This window comes from Scardinius erythrophthalmus (assembly GCF_964197995.2).
Source record: "Scardinius erythrophthalmus genome assembly, chromosome: 6".
Classification (NCBI taxonomy): Eukaryota; Metazoa; Chordata; class Actinopteri; order Cypriniformes; family Leuciscidae; genus Scardinius; species Scardinius erythrophthalmus.
Genome location: NC_138226.1, coordinates 14,911,487 through 14,933,437, shown reverse-complemented (window position 1 = coordinate 14,933,437; position 21,951 = coordinate 14,911,487). Strand labels below are relative to the sequence as shown.

Genomic DNA, 21,951 nt, shown 5'->3' with positions numbered 1-21,951 from the left:
AATAAGACTGAACTGAGATGCTCTAAATGTACTTTAAAGGGATAGTTCACCTAAAGATTTAAATTAACCATCCTAGGTGTATATGACATTCTTCTTTCAGATGAACACAATCGGAGTTATGTTAAAAAATGTCCTGGCTCTTCCAAGCTTTATAATGGCCTTTTCTGTTTTGAAGTCCATAAAGGTGCATCTATCCATCATAAAAGTGATCCACACAGCTCCGGGGGGTTAATAAAGGCAATCTGAAGCGAAGCGATGCGTTTGCGTAAGAAAAATATACATATTTTAAACTTTATAAAGTAAAATAACTAGCTTCCGGCCAAACGAACATACAGATTCCACTTAGACTCAAGAGCAACTTATGCGAGTAATGCGATGTACTGCTGATATTTACGCTACGTCATGACGCACTACACTACTTATGACTTCACAAGTTGCAAAAGTTGCTCTTTAGGCGTAAGTATACTGCTTATGGCCATTTGGCCGGAAGCTAGAATTTTACTTTGTAACGTGTTAAATATGAATATTTTTCTCCATTCACTGCCATTATAAAGCTGGGAAGAACCAGGACATTTTTTAATATAACTCCAATTGTATTCGTCTGAAAGAAGAATGTCATATACACCTAGGATGACTTGAGGGTGAGTAAATCATGGGCTAATTTTCATTTTTGGGTGAACTATCCCTTTAAGTTATGTTCTAAATGTACTTTAAGTGATCCATTTCAATCGCTGTCGAACACTTCAAAAGCCCCGAATGTCAGCGACTTTACCCCATTCACATGTTCAATGTTGAACAGCCAGCTCATTGCAACCAATCTGAAAAAAGCAATGAGCCCTGTTCCAATAAAAAGCGGTAAAATGTATGCCTATTTACAGTATGAGCTAGCATCATACAGAGACTGTGGTAATGTCATTAATGAATCATTTTTAACTTGGAAAGACTCTGTTCCTTGTCATTTTCCTCCTCCAGTACAAACCATTGTTCCCATTGCCACATTAAAATTCCTCCTCCCAGTGCTGGGCTTTCATGTGGTTGGCTGGTGGCTTGGCTAAAGCTTATGTGTATCCATCCATACACACTCACACACACAAACGCTACCTCACACACAGTCTGAAAATGTTCCCTAGCACACATACTCTTTTCGGCAGAGCTAGTTTGGATAGATGCACTGAACTCCTAATGCTTGCTGCTCTGAATGACTTGGCTCCATTGAAGGGACGCCCCACTCGTGAAAACCATCTCTATAGTGTCATTATCAATCATTAGTAATATACACAGGAAAATAGAAAACAAGAACGGCAGGCCTAAGAAATACTTTCAGAATGTATTATGGTTTTGGTTTTACTATAATATCATAATATAAGCATCTTACATCTGTTATGATATCAGGTTTTTGAAAAATGTCTTGGTGCTTTTTGTACATACAATGAAAGTCAATGGGGTCCAATGTTGTTTGAAAGAAGAAAGAAAAATGCATACAGGTTTGAAAGTTTGTCTGGGTTGTCAAAAATGAGACAGAGAGGTGAAGACCCCTGGCAACAACAATGATGGAACTGACTTGTTTCTGATTGGCTGCCAGGTGTGTCATATGGCAGATGGAAAGCTTACTCACTTTGGTCATAAATCTAAGTAAATCAAAGCATTCGTTGAAGACTGAGATAGATCATCACCCAAATATTCTTCAAAAATTCTCCTGTAATTTTCCATGGTAAAAAGGCATACAGGTTTCGAACAAAATGACGCAAATTATGTCAGAATCTTCATTTTTGGGTGGCCTATCCCTATAAGTAAAGCATTTCTGCAAATGTCCACATTAAAAGAGGGAATAAGTTAATTGTCATTATTCAAAGAAGTGAGCGTTTTTTCATCAAAATGCCCCAGTTCGACCTGTTGTGGCTGCATGTCAAACGTGGCAGCACAACAATGCGCTAGTGCTGTAATCCATCACCACTGTTAATTGTCTGAAGCCTTAAAGTACAGGTCTGTCCATACAATTCTATAAAAGTACTCAGACCCTTATAATTGAAATAAACAATATCTCCCAGTTAATTACTGGTCAGGCTAATTAAAGAAAGGCAGCGGTGCTGGGAGAGGAGCTTAAATATACCACTACGAGAGAGCTATGCAGGACACAATTCAAACAGGGAGAAAATAGATGGGACTCTGTGTAATTTTGGTTGTGAACCGCAGAGGAAAAAATGTATAATTTAAGCCAGAAATTATTCATTTAACATAAACGCTTGCTTTAAAAACAAAAAGTATTCATTTGAGAGGAGAGCTCTCCCTCTTTCCTTCTATCGCTCATTCTCTGCTCATTTTAGGAATAAACTGAAGTCAGTGCATCTTGCTAGTGCACGAGCGAGCGTTCTTTTAGTCGTATCCCTCACCTTTTCTTTTATCTGGCCTCATCTGAACTGATGACTGTGAGGGCTAAATTGTTTGTTTTCCACTGCTGTCCTCTCCTCCTCCGTGTCCTTTTGATATTGTTTTGCGACCGTGCAGAGGTGACCTCTCGTGTTTCTGCGTTCAGAGGAGCAGAGCGTCTGGGACTTCCTTACAGATGTGGCGCCATTGTGTGGGCCAGACAGGACTATTCTGCCTTTCCAATCATAATGCCGCTTCTATCAATTTGCATACTTGTTTATTTTTATAGCACATTACGGTATTTTGGGAGGTTACACAAATGGCTTTAGGAGTCGCTGTGTGGGTAACATATTGATCCTGTTTTTGGCTCTTCAAAGGAATCTCTAAAGGGAGTGCTTTGAGTGAATTTAAAGACACGCTGTTGACCTGCGAGTGACTAATGTTTTTTTCTATCTTTCTGTTTTCGTTACTGTTTATATTTAGTTGTCACAAAATGAGAAAGGATGCTTATTTAACATTATTTTGAATAACAAGCTGCAGTCGCACACAAACACAACCACGCAGCATTTAATTTTAAAAACTACAATCACTACAAAAACGTAGCAGACATTTCATCAGCCTGACTTAAACGATCATTTAATTAAAGGTTGAAACGTGGCCTTCAATTTTCGCTCTCTCTTTTCTGACAAAACTTTTCAAAATCCTTTCAATAAAATGCAGCACCATCAAATCACACAACAAACTTCTTTCTAGTCAGACGTAGAGAACGTGAACTGTGACTACGAAAAAAGAAGTTCACGTAAATGCCAAATGCTCAACCTATGAAGTAAATCGTGAGGTCTTTTGTTACCGTGGATCAACATGAAGTAATGGCTGTTTTAAATTTTCTTCATACTTCACAGAATACAAGTAAACTCTCAATCTTCTGGGAGATGACAATCATGTGCACAACAATAAAGTAAAGCATTATATTGCTTCTTTGGCCCACATACTCATAAACATTCTCCATATACACACACAAACACACACGGAAAATGGACACTATGCGAGTACAAAGACCTCGAGCAGACACAAACATGCATTCCCACAAAGTTACCACATACACACAAATACAGTTCACACGCATCTTTTTGTGACGTGAAAGTACCACATTCTTTGCCTCTACATTTCCTTTGTTCTTGTTTAATGAGATTTTCAGACTGTCTGTTATTCAGTTATGTTGAGCAAAAGGCCTTCCTCCTCATTGTTCTCAGACACATAAGCCCAAAACAGTATATTCTCCTGTCAACATCTCAACAGCCAGACCTCCTCCCAGCACTACTTGCCACTCTAATAGCTCTGAACTGTAATGTAATGGCATACTAGCGTTTTACTCCCTGCATACTGTGCAGTGCATACTGTTCCATACTGTATACTGCCTAAAATAGAATGTGATAGAGTATGTCTCATAGAATGATTACACATGCAGGTAAAATGCATGTGGCATCTAGTTATCAGAAATAAATATAATTATTTTGCTTTTTGGTATCACTTTTCTGTAAGTTCCATTCCATTCACATTAGTTAATGCATTAGGTATAAAAAAAACTTTTTACAGCATTTACTAATCTAGGTTCATTTCAATTTCTACATAAACATAACATTATCATTTTATTTTGAATAAATGAACATGAGTTACTCTAATGTATTATGAATGAATGCCAGTTAACAACAAACTGTATATTTGTGAATTAATATCAAACTAGATTAATAAATATTGTAAAACAATATATAATTAAGTTATAAATATATATTATATATGTAATAATTAAGATACATTTTTGTTATGCATATCTCATATTTTATCTAGTGATGATGAATGAATCGTATTGTAAAGTGCTTCCTGAATGAAAAAGGTGTACATTTTAGAATACTTTTAAAAAGTGCACGTATTACTGAAAGAATATAATTTAAATGTATCTAATTAAGTGCAAACTGAATGTAATGCTTTCGGACATGTAACTGCATGATAATTGCAATTAAATGAAAATGTGTTATAGTTTAAATTAATTCAATTCAAATTCAGTTGTCGAATGTACTGACAAGCATTTATAGTAAACTAAAGTATACCTTAATGTAATTTCTATTGAATGAAATTTAGTACATTTAAAATATTAATTTTCAAATAACAAGCAACAGTTAAAATTATAATTAAGTACTTTACATTTGAAATGATTACAAAGTGTACTGTTTTAAAAGTGTACTTAAGTCACAGAAACAGCAATGAAAGCCAAGTTACAAACTTAAACATATATATATATATATACAGATTAAATTAAATTATTGTAAACTACAAGGGACTTTTGTATAAAAAATGTTTTAACTTTTGGCAGCTCGATTAAATTGTAAATCAAGATAAAATGTTAAAATATCTGATATTGCTTCTGGTTTGTCACACTGAAAATGGAAGTAGAATATCTTTTTCCTTTTTTTTTTTTTTTTATGAAATTGTAGATGTAAATTCATCAGCTGTGTTGAACTGGGCACTTTTGAACTCACCATGTGCCTGGGCTGCAGAACTATGGGAGTAGCCAAGGGCGAGAAGTGCAGTCTCAACAAGCTGAGTGAAAAGGATGTCCTTCCTGACCAGCACAAACTCGGCATGTTCCTCCCGGCTCTCTCCATCTGATATCATCCCTCCATCCATCTGCTCCACCACACAGAAGACTGGAATCATCAGACCTGCAAAACAGTTTTTAAATATTAAATATATTTTTTTAATATATTCCATCCACTGCTCTATTTCTCGCTCAAGTGTATATAGCATTATTTTGAATAGATGCCACGTGCTGTTCATGAGAAAAGTCTTTTCATTTGAAAGCATTAATGATTAATAGGTTCATCATTGCATTTGAATAAGGTGGACTGGGTCAATCAGTTGTCCGCCGGCCCATGCAAATACTCAATATGGACAAACCGTCCAGATTGTGTATCAAACCAACCATCAAACCAGCAACATTATACTCCATTAAAGCTATCATTTTTTATGATGCCTCCCTCCACTTTGTCAGAGCAGCTGAGCTGATATCTCCACAAGTCAACGGACTGCGTGCTAACGGCAGGGTCACTTAATAAAATTAGTTGCATGAGCCTCCAACGGATATGCAAACGTTTCTGCCTTGTTCGAGGTTACGGCTCATTGCGCTGTAACTTAACACATTATTTTAGTAGTGTTGACTTTGTTAACATTTAAGTAAAAAACGTTTATGATTAACCTGTAAAATATGTTGGCAAGTGATTTGGTGGGTACAGAGTCCCGTCTTTTAATGGGATGTGGGGATGCATAGTCATTCACGGCTTGTTGAGAAATAGTACGCAGTACCTAATGATGCCTGAAAAACACACATCCCACCCAAGTTACTTGGTTAATCTAGGCCTAACCAATCTCCGTTGGTTTGTTCAATTTCCCTGAAGTGCTCAAAAGCCTTCAGACTATTAATTAATACCCCTCAGAAATTATAGGCAGAAAGCATTAGGCAAAATCCCAGTTGTACTAATAAGAGCAGAGCAGTACTAAACTCTCTCTCCTAATTTACACACACACACACACACACACACACACACACACACACACACACACACACACACACACACACACACACACACACACACACACACACACACACTTCCATACAAATACATATACATATACATTTACGCATGGCTCCCAGAGCCCCTTGGTTTAATCAGTCAATTCCTATATTTCTATTTCCTTTCCATTAATCACCCTGGCTTCCAGTTCAGAATGCTCTTGTGGAGTGAATTACAGACCAGGGGCCGGTGCCAATTCAAGTAAGTGAATTTCCCCCAATAGGGAAATATAACTGTCAACACACAGCAGCTCCCAGCAGTCTCTCTCTCTCACTCTCTCTCTCTCTCTCTCTCTCTTTTTTCTGCTAGCTCCCATGGGCTCATCCCTGTATACCCTGTATGAGTACGGTTTCATCACAAGATAACAGCATGTGTGCGAAGCCCGTGTCTGACTCATTTTTATGTTTGTGTGTGTGTGTGTGTGTGTGTGTGTGTGTGTGTGTGTATGTATGGGTATATGTTTAATTGTGCTGCGACACTCACACTGAGTAAGTCTCTGTGTTTAATTGTCTGTTTTAATGCGCTTTAATGCCAGAACATATTTTTCGACTTCTGTAGGAATGTTAAAGTATGTCATTTGTTAGAGTTATAGACTTATAAGCATATCTGTGGACTATACTGTTACTATAATTACTGCGTAATTTCTTTAAACTGTATATAAAAATGTGACACTGCCATTGACTAAAGTAACAATATTAAATATTTTGAAATATAGCATTCTGCAAATGAACATTTTTAAATCAGCATTTTTGTTGGGTTCCCTGAAAGAATAGATAAACAGCCTATACAATTTTTATATTTTTATCAGCCAGATAAAAGCAAAATTGCATTAGATAGTAATAATAATGCTAATCATAAAATATTTATTGAATTAACCTCATTTTTAAGTTTATTTTTATAGTTTGTTTTTAAGTTCATTCCATTGGCAAATTGTTTTTCAATAATTTGCTAAAGAGGCAAAACATAAGATTTATATTTTCTCTGAAAAACAGACTTAATGTCTTGTGCAAATTTGCAAGTAAATTAACTTTGTTTGACATACTTTAGCTGGTCAACACGACAAAAAAATAACAGATTAGGGATTTTTAGCAATCCAGGCATGTGTCTGAGTGATTTTGATTCCATGTCTGACTTGTGTGTGGCCCACTCTTTATTGTTCCATTGTGGTTTGGAGAAGACTGCTTCAAGACAACCTCTTATTAAAACTAACCATTCGGCCCATCTGCCAGGGCACAGGAAGAGAGAGCCCCACTACTTTCCTCCTCCACCTATTCCAAAAAATTCTTAAGAAAAGAATCTGTTGACAGATATTTTGTCAAATCAAATCTGCTTCAGAGGTGTACAGCAAATAATCCTCACAGATACACACAGTCATGAACAAACACACAGTATGTGTTGCTTGGCCCCTGAGAAATATCTAATCTATATCTGATATGTGGCTTTATGATTGGCTGCACACATTGCTCGCTGTCAAGGTGAATTACAGCTTGACCTTGATGACATTTTGGCCCAATGCATAACATCAGGGATTACAAAGTGTGAGTGATGATAGAATATAACACTTGTGCTGTGGCTGTGTGTTGTTGGACACAGACGGCATGTTTCCTTAGAGGACAATATGTAACAGCTTTATTGTCAGAACCACTTTACCTTCATGTGTAACTGTATGCGGGTTTGTGGACATGATAATGAAGCAGTCACAACAGTAAATATTGGTAGTGTATATATATTTTGATATATATTTCAATTAATTTCAGACCAAAGGACTATTTAATTTACCTCTGTTTCAGGTGTTTCTCTGAGCATTTTAGGAGAAAAAAAAGTAGAAACAAATGAGATAACTATTAATAATTTGGCCTAGATATTTTTTTCCTTTTCTCTGAGAATCATGAAGATTGATAATGCAAGTCAAAATAAATAAATCTATCTAGAAAAAAAAAAAAAATGCGATATCTGACTTGTCATTTATTTTTGGAGAAAATCTAGATGAAAACCTGAATTAAAACAGTTCATGTCCATGTTATGTGTCAGCTACCCGTGTGTAAAAACATATTTAAAGCCATTCAATAATCACAGCTGTGACCAAATATGTGGCAATTCGTTAGGATCACTGTAATCAATATGACCCCCCTTCTGATACACACGCTACTGTTGCAATCAATAACTGGCCATGGGGAATAAATCAGCACTATATAGTGCTACTTAATTCACTGAGCTTATAGAGGCCACAACACTCCTGTGAGCTGAACTACAGTGGTGTATGGGATTAAATTGATCTGCATCGTGCACTATGGCCGGCTATTTTAATAATGTCCGATAAAATTGAAAACCAAGCTGAATGTGTAGCTAGATGTGCTGTTTGATGTTTATTCACTTTTAAAAAAACAATTATATCACTAATATGAATTTGGCCTGCAACATGTCCTGTTCCCATCTCTCTCACCATTATTTTCTCTCTTTCTCCATTTTAAGACTAAAAAAAGGTAATATGATATAATAGAAATGGAGGGATAGAAAAGGTTGTGAATGTCTTACCGCTGAGAGGTCTCTGTGAGGCCCCATTGTGGCGACTGCGGTGACCTGTAGGACTGCCATTGAGTTCCAGACGGCCCATCTTTGGTGGGGGGCCACCGATATCAGGACTGCTGCTCCCACGTCGCTCGGGGCTCTCCCGCAAACGAGGGCTCTCTCCTCCGCAACGCTCCATCCCCCTCCACACTACAGAAGGAACACCAGCCAGAGGATAAGGACCTGAGACAGAGAGGGAAAGAGTGAGAGACCTAATGAAAACAGTATCAGTGCATATGCTTTTTTTCTGAACATCATAAATTGTATATCCAATAACAAAAATGAGTAGGTATTAGCATAAGAGTAAATGTATGGGTGATATAATACAGTTTTTCTACAATACAGTCGCTTAGGTACATTTCTCAGATCACAACTGAAATTCTCAAAACTACATGTTTAACCTCCACATGATCTAGTCATTCTTGTGCACATCATTCTTTTGAACAAATAGCAAATGCTTTGGTACATTCATGTAATTGATTATGCACAATTGTCTGCTGTTTCCTACATTATCAATTGCTTTTGTCATGTTGATCAAAATATAGTATTACTGCTTCCCTGTTGAAGTCTTACCCCTCAAAACATCTAGGCATTAGTTCCTTGCATAAGTCATTAAATGCAAAATACATTCTAAAGGCTAGACTAAGACTACATTTCTTAGACTTCTATTTTGTAATTGTGTCCTAAATTAACAAACTGTGGAGGTGAATTTGGAATTGACAGATGAAGGGAAATGTAAAGGGCTAGATCAACCAATGATCAACTAGTTCTCTAAAATAGCTCAGAGGTGCATCTCATGAAGCTTCATTTGGCAAGCATATACACGTTTAGACAGAGCACAACACAAGTGTTACAAATTCTGACAATGGAAGAACTACAAGGAAACAAACAGGGTCAACAGCCAGGAAGAAGAAGAGGAGTAAGGATGTGTGGTGGAAGGGTACGGAGGCAAAACAGTGGAAGACGTAGAAGAGGCCAAGATTGTAGACATGTTTCTGATGAAATAAGCACCATTATTTTGGACCAAGTTCTCAAATCATGACCTTACAATGGTTAAGGCGGGTCGAAAGGTACAGCTGAATGTTGGGAGAACAACCGTGTCCTCAAACATTCAAATGTTTGAATGTTGGTACATTCAAATCAATATTCCACATAGAGTAATGTGTACATTTGTGCTGTTGAAATGTATATATGCCATACAGATAAAGTGCAGTCTTGTGTAGACATAGTTTACATCTGAAAATACTGACAGAGTACACTGTTATACTGACAACACGACTAAGCATTTTGACTATCTTGTTTGTGAACAATGACACATGGACTTATTCTGATGGCACTGATATGTTCATTGACATAAAAACTTACTTTTGAGAGATTAACTAAGGATTTTGAGCAAGTCACGGGCTTTTGCAGATAATCCATTGTGTGGTGCTGTTTGTATGAATTGTTTGAGAAATGCACTTAAACTGGTTTGCAAATCTTAAAGATGATTCAAGAAATGTACCAAAGCGACGGAGAATTGTTTTTTTTTTCAATATAACGACATAATACATTACAGTATGTTCTGTATTTTATTTCCAATTCATGGTCAAATAAAAAATATCACATATAAAAAATAAATAAATGGGTGTATTCTCTAAAATCTGGGCTGTCAAAATCGTAAAACGTAAATATAAAATGTACTGTAAGAAATTAGGATTCCCCCCCAAAAAATGTTTTGGCCATTTGGTCATAAATCATTAATTGAGTCCAACCCTAAAAGAAATTAAATAAGAACTTGCTAAATAAATAAATTGAGATTCTGAAAACAAGTTATCAAAGTTCTTTAAGATCTTATTTGATTCTTAAAGGACTGCATACAAATTATGACTTTTTTACTTAAAAAAATTTTGACAAGAAAACTCACACATCGCTAACCTTTACACACAAACTAAACAGCTGCTGCTAACAGACAACAACACAAGGACATCCAACTCAGTGTCCCAAAATACAGGGAATAGTTTAAGAGGACGCTGGCATCTTATCAAGACTATCAGCAAACAGAGAAGCTGAGGCTCAGTGTCTAGTTCTGCTTCAGCGTCTACGGGGAACGTAAACTGATGTGTGTGTGTGTGTATTTATATGTGGAGCCAAAACGTCAGACCTCTAGACAAATATACTATATGAAAGCAAAGATGCTCAAAATCTTTTTAGGAATTATTAAGTTACTTTAAGATGTTTAAATGATATCTGTATGTGTGTGTGTGCGCAAACGTAGTATTTCTGAATGCACGTGGATGTCTGTCCACATTTGTCTGAGCCAGGGATTTCCGTGGGGACAGTTTCCAGAGGTCTTTGTTTTACAGCCAAAGCTTTAATATTGGTAATGCCCATCAGAGTCAGTGCCAGGCTGTACTGAGTCCGTGCCAAAAGTTAAAGACTAGAAACATACAGTACTCTCCACTTGAGCGCTTTCATTTGCATATTATACAGAGGGACGATAGATAGATAGATAGATAGATAGATAGATAGATAGATAGATAGATAGATAGATAGATAGATAGATAGATAGATAGATAGATAGATAGATAGATAGATAGATAGATAGATAGATAGATAGATAGATAGATAGATAGATAGATAGATAGATAGATAGATAGATAGATAGATAGATAGATAGATAGATAGATAGATAGATAGATAGATAGTCCACCTTCTCTGCTATTCTCCTCACAGTGGTTATGAAGAAAACATCAGTCTCTTCTCTGGACTTGACGAGAAAAACATCATTATGGAACATAAAAAAGTCCAATGAGAATTACAAGCTGGAGCTAAATTTTCAAAATGAATAATAAATTAAAAACATTAGCCTCTGCGTGATTAGAAACCTAACTCGGGTCCAGAAATCAAGTGTCTGAATTCTTTACAGTTTAATAAGCGGGTGGGAGGGAAAAACACTTTAAAAGCATTTGAATGGAAAGAAATGTGTTCGTGCGCTGCTGAGGGAAGAACTGATGGTCCACACTGTACTTTCACACTTACACGCGCGCGCACACAACAAAGAGATTTACAGAGCCTTTGAGACAGTTTAATAAAGCTCAAGTGTGAACATACTCTACAACAATGGACATGCATGCTTATGAAAACACTTGCATATTATATACAAAATTAATAGCATCCATTAAACACAGCTTTCCAATTAAAACTGACATTCCCCCAGTGCATATGTAGCCATTACCTCTCATTTCTGTTGTACTCATCATGCCCAAGTTTTTTAAAATGGCAAATCTGAACTGCGCTGCATCTCAATAACAATAGAGGATAAGGTCCTGAAGTATAACAGATACAACGCGCTGCTGTGTAAGATCACTGTGATCCACTTCAACTCTATGAGGCGAACAGATCTGCTTTTAATTAACAGCTCGTCTGTGGGCTTGCCCATTAGACTTGCAGTCCCAGGGGTAAAATAAAAATCTCTTCACAAAGTGTCTCTAGATGTTTCAGAAACTTGCACAGAACCAAGCGAGAAGTCTAAAGAATGAAACCGCAAACGGACACAATGTCCATTGTGCTTGATGTGTTCACTGCCTTAAATGACTGAGAGCTTTTCATCTGTTTGCCTACAAGCTGCTCTGTATTATCAACCCTCAAAGTCTTTTATCGGTCTTAGTTCATCTGGCACTGATGGGCTGTCTTTGTTCTTTCCCTCACTGGGCTTCACAGGTTCAAACCTGTCTGATTTTAATGAGTCTTCTGATCCCAATCAAGAGGTTGTCTGAATCTCTTCTCCCATCTCTATGCCAATCGCACTCTCTCTCTCGCGCTATCTCTCTGATCCTCCTTCACCCCAGCACCAAATATTTGATGGGTAGATAAAACCAGCTCTAGTGTGTCTGCCGTCAATCACGTACGAAGATGACAATGGCTATGCAAAGATGGTGCTGTAAAAGTTTCTTCTGGTCAATACACACCGGCTGTGACAGATCAATACAAGCTTACTGAAGAGGCACACTAGTTATAATATACTATTTTGGATACTTTTGCAAAAAAACTACTGTGATTCAAAGTTTTGGAATTCATTAACTCAAACGCAAGGTGAAATAAATTGTGTGATTAAGATAATAAAAGCCCTATAATGCAGCACTAAAAGATCTCAATCAGATTTTGCTGACCTAATGGTGAAATGGCTTCTTCAATGCTTTATCAGCAGAGAGTGTATTCCTCTATTTCATCAACAGACTAGAGATAAATTAGTTGTTTGTGTCTAAATTAAAATGAACTGTTAGAAAACATACACTTGGAGAGCTGTTAATAAATTAAATTTAAGTTTCGTATTCAGAGAAATTATGTTCTTAAGTTCTTAAAGTGATTGTTCACCCAAAGAATTTAAATTCGGGCACCACATGCTGATATTGAAAATATTTGGAAAATATTCCCCCCTCCCCAAAATATATTTTTTCTGTTCCACAAAAGAAAGTCATATAGGTTTGGAATAACATCAAGGTAAGTAAATGATGACTTTTTACATTTTAGGAGGGCTATTCCTTTAGTTTACAGTCATCATAAAAGTGTGATTGGTCTTAAGTGCTGTCCTTCCGATTGGTTGACATCAGTTAAAAAGAGTAATAAATGTCTAATCAGTACAAGGTATCAGGAATATTCAACAAAATTTATGAAGATAAAAAAATGAAAGCAAGATCTTGATTCAACCTTAAGAAATTGCTTACAGTAAGGTGATTGATAGCAAGAAGCCAGTAAAATAAAGAAGTTATAGTATTTAAAATAGTATTACAAATATGCAGTTTTTGTGTGCTAATAAAGAGCATACATACTAACCAGCCCTCCTGACAAATGACACACAACATGCAGCACAACTGCACCTTACATTTCAATGTTGTACCAATAGGTGTTCACAACCAGATACACGGTTCCATTTTTATTTGTAATGCTTGCAGCCACACATTACAAACATAACTAATGACTGTTATGTTTAGGGGTAGATGAGAGAAGCCAGACAAGGGAGTGGAACAGAACTCCGATCCCATGAGACTCAAATTTCCAAACTACGACGACCACACTGCAGAGACTCTCTCTTAAGCATGCGATATACACATTTTCTGCTCTTTCCCCTCGCTAACCTTCCTCTGCCTTCCACATTGCACTTTTTTCTTTGGCAATAAGAGTGGCCTCTGCCAGTTGTACCACACGCAGGAAACTGAGGGCAGTAAACGACACACTACTGATCTGACTAAGCTCACACTGTCAGTCAGTATACACAGAAGAGAAAGAGTGATATCGAGAAATCCTGAGAAAAAAGGCAGATGTTTGGGAAAAGAGAGAGAGAGAGAAATGCTGCCTACCAAGATTACAAAAAAAAAAAAGAAGCAGTTTCACAATTAGGCATGGAAAAGGTTGTTTGACAAGAGTGTCCAATTTCTTGCTGCTTTCCAACTCAAAATAATGAAAGCCCTTTACCCGACAGAAGTTAATAACAACTAATAGAGACATGCATGCATGAGTAATGAGATAAAGCCGTGTGTTGTTACAGAACATGGTGGTATCGTGGTATCTCTGTGTTGACGACATGCTAAGGCGTTAACCTTATTTACCAGCGAATAGGGCTGTGATACTCATTTATTGCAGGGTTATTAAAGTATCGGCTCAGTCAGGGTACAGATAAAGCAGGTGAAGATGGTTGAGGGATTCGTATTGAAGGCCCCTCGGTGTCTCACAGGTGTGTGCGTTGGGAAGGGAAGAATAGATAGATAGCAGCTTATCACCCATGAATTTGATGGCAGATCAAACTGTAACCAAGACAGATGATTACACTGGAAACATACATAGTAAGACAAGCTTGATACTGGGACTTCCTTGGATATACACAAACACACACATACATATTTTATTCAGCAATAAGACCATGTCATGTTAGATAGAAGGGAATAAGTGTTAATAAGATAGTAATGAATTGATTAGTGTGAGAGTAAAGAAACAAATATAGCTGCCATAATGTGGATGAGTGTGCAAATAAACTGGACATGTGCAGAATATATGCCGATTTAGATACAATGAGAGGGCGCGAAAGACCTTCCGGGGAGCACGTTTAGTTCGCTAATAAACATCTTATACAGTAAAAGATAAAGAGTAAGCAGCAGTTTATTATGTTCTCCCTAAATCTCTTGCTCTGACTCGCACATAGACAAAAGCAGACAAACACAAGTGTACACAAACACTCAACACACACAAACCACAGAGCAGGCTCACTGCTCTGACACTTCCAGGGACCACACACTGACTCACAAAAATCGCACATGGTAGACTACAATGAGCAGGGCTATAAAACACACATGAACACACACATATTGAGTTGGTGACTGCGGTCTAGGTTTAGGTGTGTAGTGTTAAATGGTTTGATAATATATAAACATATATATAGGGGCTAGTTGTTACACAGTAAGTTGTTACAAGGATTATTTCTAGCTGTAAGGTTTTTGCAAGGTTTCAAAACCCCTACTTCAAAACCCTCCTAAATTTGAATATTTTTTTGCGAATTCTGTCCTTTCAAAAAGTTTTCAATAAACACAATAATGCCATAGGCCTACTTGCATATTCAAGTAAGAGTCAACATAACGAAGACAGATTTAATTTTTCATTAAAAAAAAATATTTAGAATATTTTCTATTTAGAATAAAAAGTTGTCACGTTAAAAAAAAAAAGAAAAAGAAAAGTCCTTTATGAGTAATATTTGCTGGCCAAAATTCCGTAATGTACATTTGACACTTTTGCTGTTTCAATAGGCTAATTGTTTTGTGTTTGTATTATTGTTTTACTGTTTAAAAAAAAAAGCCTATATATAATTCTGATAGGGCGCTTAATAACAGTTTCAATTGTGACAACTTACCCGCATATAGTGTGAAATGAACTGCGTGAACTGTATTCCTTGGGCAACAACGATCGAAATAATAGCTAGGCTATTGTCTTAGCCAAGACTTGATAGGCAATTCAAAAATTGTCTTTCAAAAATAAATCTATTCTGAGAAAAATGTTGACTAATTTAGAAAAAAAAAATCATTTTATTTAATTATTTTAAATTATAATAAAGTTAACAACAATAAAATGACCAAATCCGATTGTCGTCAAAGCGCCATGTGGTTGCGGAGAGGCGGAGAGGCGAATGAAATGGCAATAAGTTAGGCCTTGCCTAGCTATTGGCTGAGAAGAATTAATAGCTATTCTACTAAACTAGTAATAGTTCTGGTCCTGCGTTCATGGTCTGCCAGTGTTCCAATCCTGCTATAATACAAAATATAAAAACAGATATGACAAAACACCTGTTAACCTGTCTAACGCACATCTGTATATCACTGCGCAGCACCAATAGGCCAGTTTAACCTGTCAGGGACTAGATGTTGTAGCGGAAGAATATGGTTTTATGAATATGCCTATTACATAGATATTAGATAATGCTTTATTGAAAATGCATGAAATACTAGTATGAAGTAACCTTTCGTAAAAGCAATAAGGCAATGCTATATTGTAAATACGCAGTAGGTCGCTGCGTGCCATTTTTTTAAAATCTTTTATTATTATTATGACATTCCGAGGCACTAAAAAAACTCTTCTCCTCATACACATGATCCAGCGGCAGGTGTCTAATGTATTAAACAAAAGAATTAACAGGTATTGTAAGTACAAGCTAAAAAGGTTATGGCGCCAAACTTTCCCTGAAGAAGTCGTAGGAGCTGGAGAAAACATGCCGTGAATAAATGTTGGATTTGATCCATTCTGATGGGCTCCCCAAAGCGCGAGATTAAAGGATCCTCAGCGGATTCCATCTATTGTAAAATGACTGAGACCTATAGACCTCTCTGTTACGGAGACTAATTAACTTTTTTTTCCCAGCCTTTTGGACTTGGTTAAGAAAACGTCTCCGCTGGCTATGGGGGCCAAGTTTGTGCAAATGAAAAATGGATACATCAATGTAACTTTAAAAAGAAACAGAAAGATCTCTAACGCTGATGGCAGCTATATAGCAACCATATACCTCCCTCTTGCACAGGCATGATTTTGTGAGTGACTCTTCAAATGCACTGCTCTAAAGTTTTATGTGATGTATACATAACTCGGAGTTTGAACTGACAGGGGAAAAAATAGCGAATGTAACATAATAACAAATCATGTGCACTCGGCATGCGTTTTTGTTTTTGATTTAGCCATTTACTTCATAGTTCAGAGTCTAATAAGAGTACAACTGTGAACTGTTCCATTTAGCTACATGTAACGTGTATTGTATACGACAACAGATTTCATTACTTAATTTTGAAATGTTTTTTTTTTTCTTCAAGCAAAGACGGTTGACTTACATCCCCCAATGTTAAAGAAAAATTCACGAGCTCTGTGTGGAAAAAAATATCTAAATTACATTAAAGACTTGTATCATTAAAAAAACAAAACATTGTGCTAAAAAAAACTGACGAGATCTTTTACTCGAGATGTTCTCTAATTTTGCTACATTGAGTAGACAGGTTTTTGGTTTATTTCGTCGCATTATTATCGATCTGACTGATTTAAATAGCCTATCTCGGTGATCAGGTGATAAAAGAAATATTGTATGGTTGTCTTGATTTATTCTGTGCTGTATATGTGTTAAATTGTACTCCTAAATGACAGTTTTTCTAGAGTTTCTAGACTGGTTCTGGACATTTTAATCAAATAAATGTAATTTAATTTAATCAGTTTGAAAACAATTTTACATTTATCGAAAAAGAAAAGTGCAATTATCTTAGAAATATCTTTGAATAATATTCTATAATATACTTTCTCTTTTGTTTCAGGTTCTCCTAACAACGGCCCTTTCTCCTCCTTAAAAAAATAAAAACTCAAATAGCAGTTGTTTAACAACGTGAGGTACCTAAAACACAAAAGGTTCTGCAAAACATGAACCATGAGCGAAATTCTCGTTACCTTTAATGAACGCTATCATAGTTGCTAACCTTCAGGAAAAACAGCAATAGAACAATGCGCTAATGTTGTTAAATGAAAGAAAGTTTGCAGTTAAACAAATCATAAACGCTAAGGGATACATTTTACTTGACACACTGAACATAATTAATAGCTTTGTTTTTATTTTGTTTTGGTCTTGTTCATTAATTTTACTAAATAATATAAGCGTGACATTTTCGATATCAAGTCTCAGATTCCTTCTCTTAGAAAATTAGGATATCACATAAAATAGGTCTGAAAATGTCCTTTACCAAATAGGCTACACACACACACGCACACACACACACACACACACACACACACACACACACACACACACACACACACACACACACACACACACACACACACACACACACGGGGGCGATGAGACCAGAGAAAAAACGTCAAACACGTGTGAAGCTAGACTTGAGGCCTATAATCGTGTTGGGGCTGTAATAAAACAGAATTTCCCCTTAAAAATCTTTCTGTATGTCTCATAATTATGCATGATTTCGCTAGTCCTTTGAAATGTTTAAATAATAAAAAAGCTTAAAATTATTTTTAAACCAGCTCCACCTCGAGGCCTTAAAACTCTGTTATCAAAGACACACTCGTAGAGCGTAATAATTTATTAGAGAATATCGACAATCTGCTTTATTAAATAAATGGTTTAACTTAAACCGAATATAATATTCTTTAAAGAAAACGACAGTGCACAGGGTGCATGACTTTGGTCCTCTTGTCCTAAACATTCCTGACTTTGTAATTGAGTTTTAAACTTTACTGAACGATGCCATAATTCGTGTATCACTTTTTTTTATTATTATTAAATTTAGGCTACAGGAAAAAATCTTAAATTATTATTATTAGGCTGTTTAATAAATTAAATGTTGGTGAATATCAAAAGTGTAAATGTCTCATTGGCAAAAGTCTCCCTCTCGTCTGTTGCATTCTGCATTTTACTATTTCAACGACAATCACTATCTAAGGTAAGTTCTATAACTTTCAGCAAATTACTTGTTAAATAAAGAAAATAACGTGACAAAGGTGTTGCACGTGCCTTAATGACAAGTAGGCTGTTATTAGGAATATGTAAAACATCCTTGGCCTTCTCAACTGCTATTTGGGCCTATATTTATTTTCTCTATAAAGGCCTCAAAGAATTCACTTTCATATTCAAACACAATATTTATGTTATGTCTATATTTGGAATAGTTATAGTTAGATTCGAGAGGTTGCAATAGGGTATAAACCCGTTGTTACTGTAGCAGTTGGATGAAACGGATGAAAGAAGACGAAAGTTATTTTCTGTTGCACTTACTGCTTATGGCGTGTCGGTACCTCGGTTGGCCGTTGAGAGGGCTCTGTCCATTGATTAAAAGTATTGAATCCAGGGCTGGGCTTCTCGCTGCCTCGCGGAGGGCTGAATACGGCAGGGTTCGGTGTTGGACACTTGGGCTCCGTGCGCTGTGCGCTGAGACTGAGCCACTGGAACTGAGAGACTCCGAGCTGAGGGGTACAGGTAGCAGGAGACAGACAGCATGAAGAGAGAGAGAGAGAGAGTGCGCGCGAGAGAAAAGAGAGAGAGCGAGCGAGAGAGAGAGAGAGGACAGTGCACGAGATTGAACACAAGCACAGAGATTCCGAGAAGTTCCGAGAAGCGACCGACGACAATCTCTCCTGTAGTGCGGAATCTTGTTCACTGTTTACCGCGAGTTTGAGTCACGAGTGTCCGTGGCAGAACTGAAAACCTCAGCAGCGGACGCAAAGAGAGCATCAAAATCTGAAAACGTCCGGCTACGCTGCTGCATGCACATAGAGAGAGAAACAAAGCAAAAACAGACGTCAAGTATCTGCTTTGTTCGATACGGACATTACCTATTACAACGGCGTAAAAATCTCAAGAGCAACAATGTGAGTGTGTCACTTTCAATCTCTCCCTTGAGCGGCACGCGGACTGACGGAGAGCCGAGAGAGGAGTGGGAGTGGGAGGAGGACTGGAGAGCAAACGTGGAAGTGTGACAGGGAGGGAGGGAGAGAGAGAGAGAGAGAGAGAGGGAGGGAAGGAGGGACGGGGCTGTACAAGGTAGGCTAAGTAATTAATGCATTTTATGTATAAGGTATCAATAAAGCGACATATATAGTTGAACTTGTTTTGAACAATATTTATACTGCCTGTGTTAACGTTCGTTTAGAAGCTTTAATTGTAGTTCACTCATTTATTTATGTCGAGAACTTGTTTGAGATCAATTGCACCCGGCATCCCTTTTCATTGTATTTGATTTTACGCGATCTGAAAGCATCGCTGTCGTGTCAGTTCACTTCTTATTAAACTGACTGAAATTATACAGAAACGACGACTGATCTGCTCGACAGACGTGAAACAGTGATAATGACATACAGAAGAAAGTATCGTGCATTCTTAGGGAAAAAATACATGGAAGGTTTTGTGGGTTAATGGGTTTAATATTAAAACGGATAATGGAAAAATCTTGTTTGGAAATGATTCAAGAGGCACTTTCACGTGAACACCGACTGCTTAAAATGCAGCTAATTCAGTTTCTGTGTCTAGGCTATAGCGGAGTTGTTGTTGTTGTTTTAACGGAATCACCTTCATTTTTTTTCTATCATAGGCTATCACATTGAAAGTGACAGAGTCATTTCGTGAGATAGCGTTGGTAGAGATGACAAATCAAAGTACAAATGACACCAAATCAAGAAGCTGTAAACTATACAGGCTGGAGACCTAGATTTTTGTCCAAGAGGAACGAGCAGGAACACGGGGGAAAAGAGCATGCATGTAGCTCAAGGTTTAGGGTATCACCATACAAGCTGTCAAAGTTCAACCTGAAAACTTAATACTCGACAATATAGTTCCTAAACAGAACATTTACAACAGTTTGGCCTCAGTTTGGCTGTCTTTATCTCAGATAGCTAGGCTATACTGTATAAGCTGCATCACGTGAGCGTTTAAAAGCATGCATAGGCTAGGCTACATTCCGATTTACAGGTATCATTCATATGCTTGTACAAAAGTATCTTACCTTTTTCCAGGGTGGTTTAATGGGAACTCATTAGCAATGGCGTGTGCAGCTGGCTGGTCTGCTGCTTTGAGACACTCTGGGGTGTGTGAGCGAACGCTGGCTGATTCTCCAACCTCATTCGTCACTATAATAATATAAGATAATGATCACGGCGATGATGGTGATGCAGCGTTGCGTGACAGATAAATTGCAAACTGGAATTGTGTTGATAATAAGGACTAAATAATACTATCGATAATGAACTTGTTAATACACGACTTGATTCTGTTACCTGTAGATCAGAATGAAGCCACAGAAAACACTTTAAAATATTAGCTGGATGTCACTTCTCAACTGTGTTCCTATGTGAATCTGACGTTCCTGACGCAAATTTACGCAAACTAATTAGGAAATACCCTACATCCTGTGTACCCTAATCTTGAATAGGTGAGTGCAAGTGTTCCCATTTTGATGTATTGTAGCATACAAGGTCACTTACAAAATGAAAACATCTACAAGAATGTGTTTCCCATCAGATAAAGTTATGCTTGCTTCATCATGCTCTTTCACTCTCACAACTCCACTATAACATTATGGCTAAGAATACACTCTAAAAAAAATGCTGTGTTATTTCAACCCATGGTTGGGTCAAATATGGACAAACCCAACCGTTGGTAAATATCTTTTTAAACGCAAACGTTGGGTTTGTCCATATTCGACCCAAACATTTTTAGAGTGTACAAACAATTCGTTAAATAACAGGTCTATATTACACACACACACACACACACACACACACACACACACACACACACACACACACAAAGAAAACCGCAGTAAAACATAAATTATTATTATTGTTGTTGTATAGTCTGTTATTATTAGCCAATTATTATTATTATTATTATTATTATTATATATCTGTGAATGCCAGTGTCTTGTTCTCTTTGTATGAAAAACGGCACATTTTTAAGCCTTTGGAATTTTCATGGAAGCAAACAAAGATCCAATCAAAATTATTAACAAAATTATAATCTAAATATTTGGGTTAGTATTTTAACCCACAATTATTAGATCGTTGTATTTTTCATCTTGCATGTTTAATAATAAATAAAAAAAACATCAACGTCTATAACTTGAAATTACAGAGCGCGTGCTCTCTCTCTTCTCTCTCGATGAATATAGTTCTGTCTGTATTTGAACTGCAAACCATAAATACGACTTCCTTGTGAAAATTAATATTTTATCACCTGGGCCACAACAGCAGATTTACAGATGAGTAAATATGCCAAACTAGCATTAACTGAATGAATGAAAAAGATAGATAGATAGATAGATAGATAGATAGATAGATAGATAGATAGATAGATAGATAGATAGATAGATAGATAGATAGATAG

General features: G+C 36.8%; 1 protein-coding gene across 1 annotated transcript in view; it reads right to left on the bottom strand.

Annotated features, from left to right (window-relative positions):
* Window positions 1–20,690, bottom strand: part of satb2 (SATB homeobox 2) — a gene marked incomplete at its 5' end in the record, with an annotated part of 45,911 nt that extends 25,221 nt beyond the window's left edge. Inside the window, 5 exon segments of the mRNA XM_081368684.1 lie at window positions 4,905–5,087; window positions 8,532–8,747; window positions 18,850–19,037; window positions 20,573–20,604; window positions 20,607–20,690. Of these exon segments, the coding sequence (XP_081224810.1) occupies window positions 4,905–5,087; window positions 8,532–8,747; window positions 18,850–19,037; window positions 20,573–20,604; window positions 20,607–20,690 (703 nt within the window).
* Between the last annotated feature and the right edge of the window lie 1,261 nt (window positions 20,691–21,951).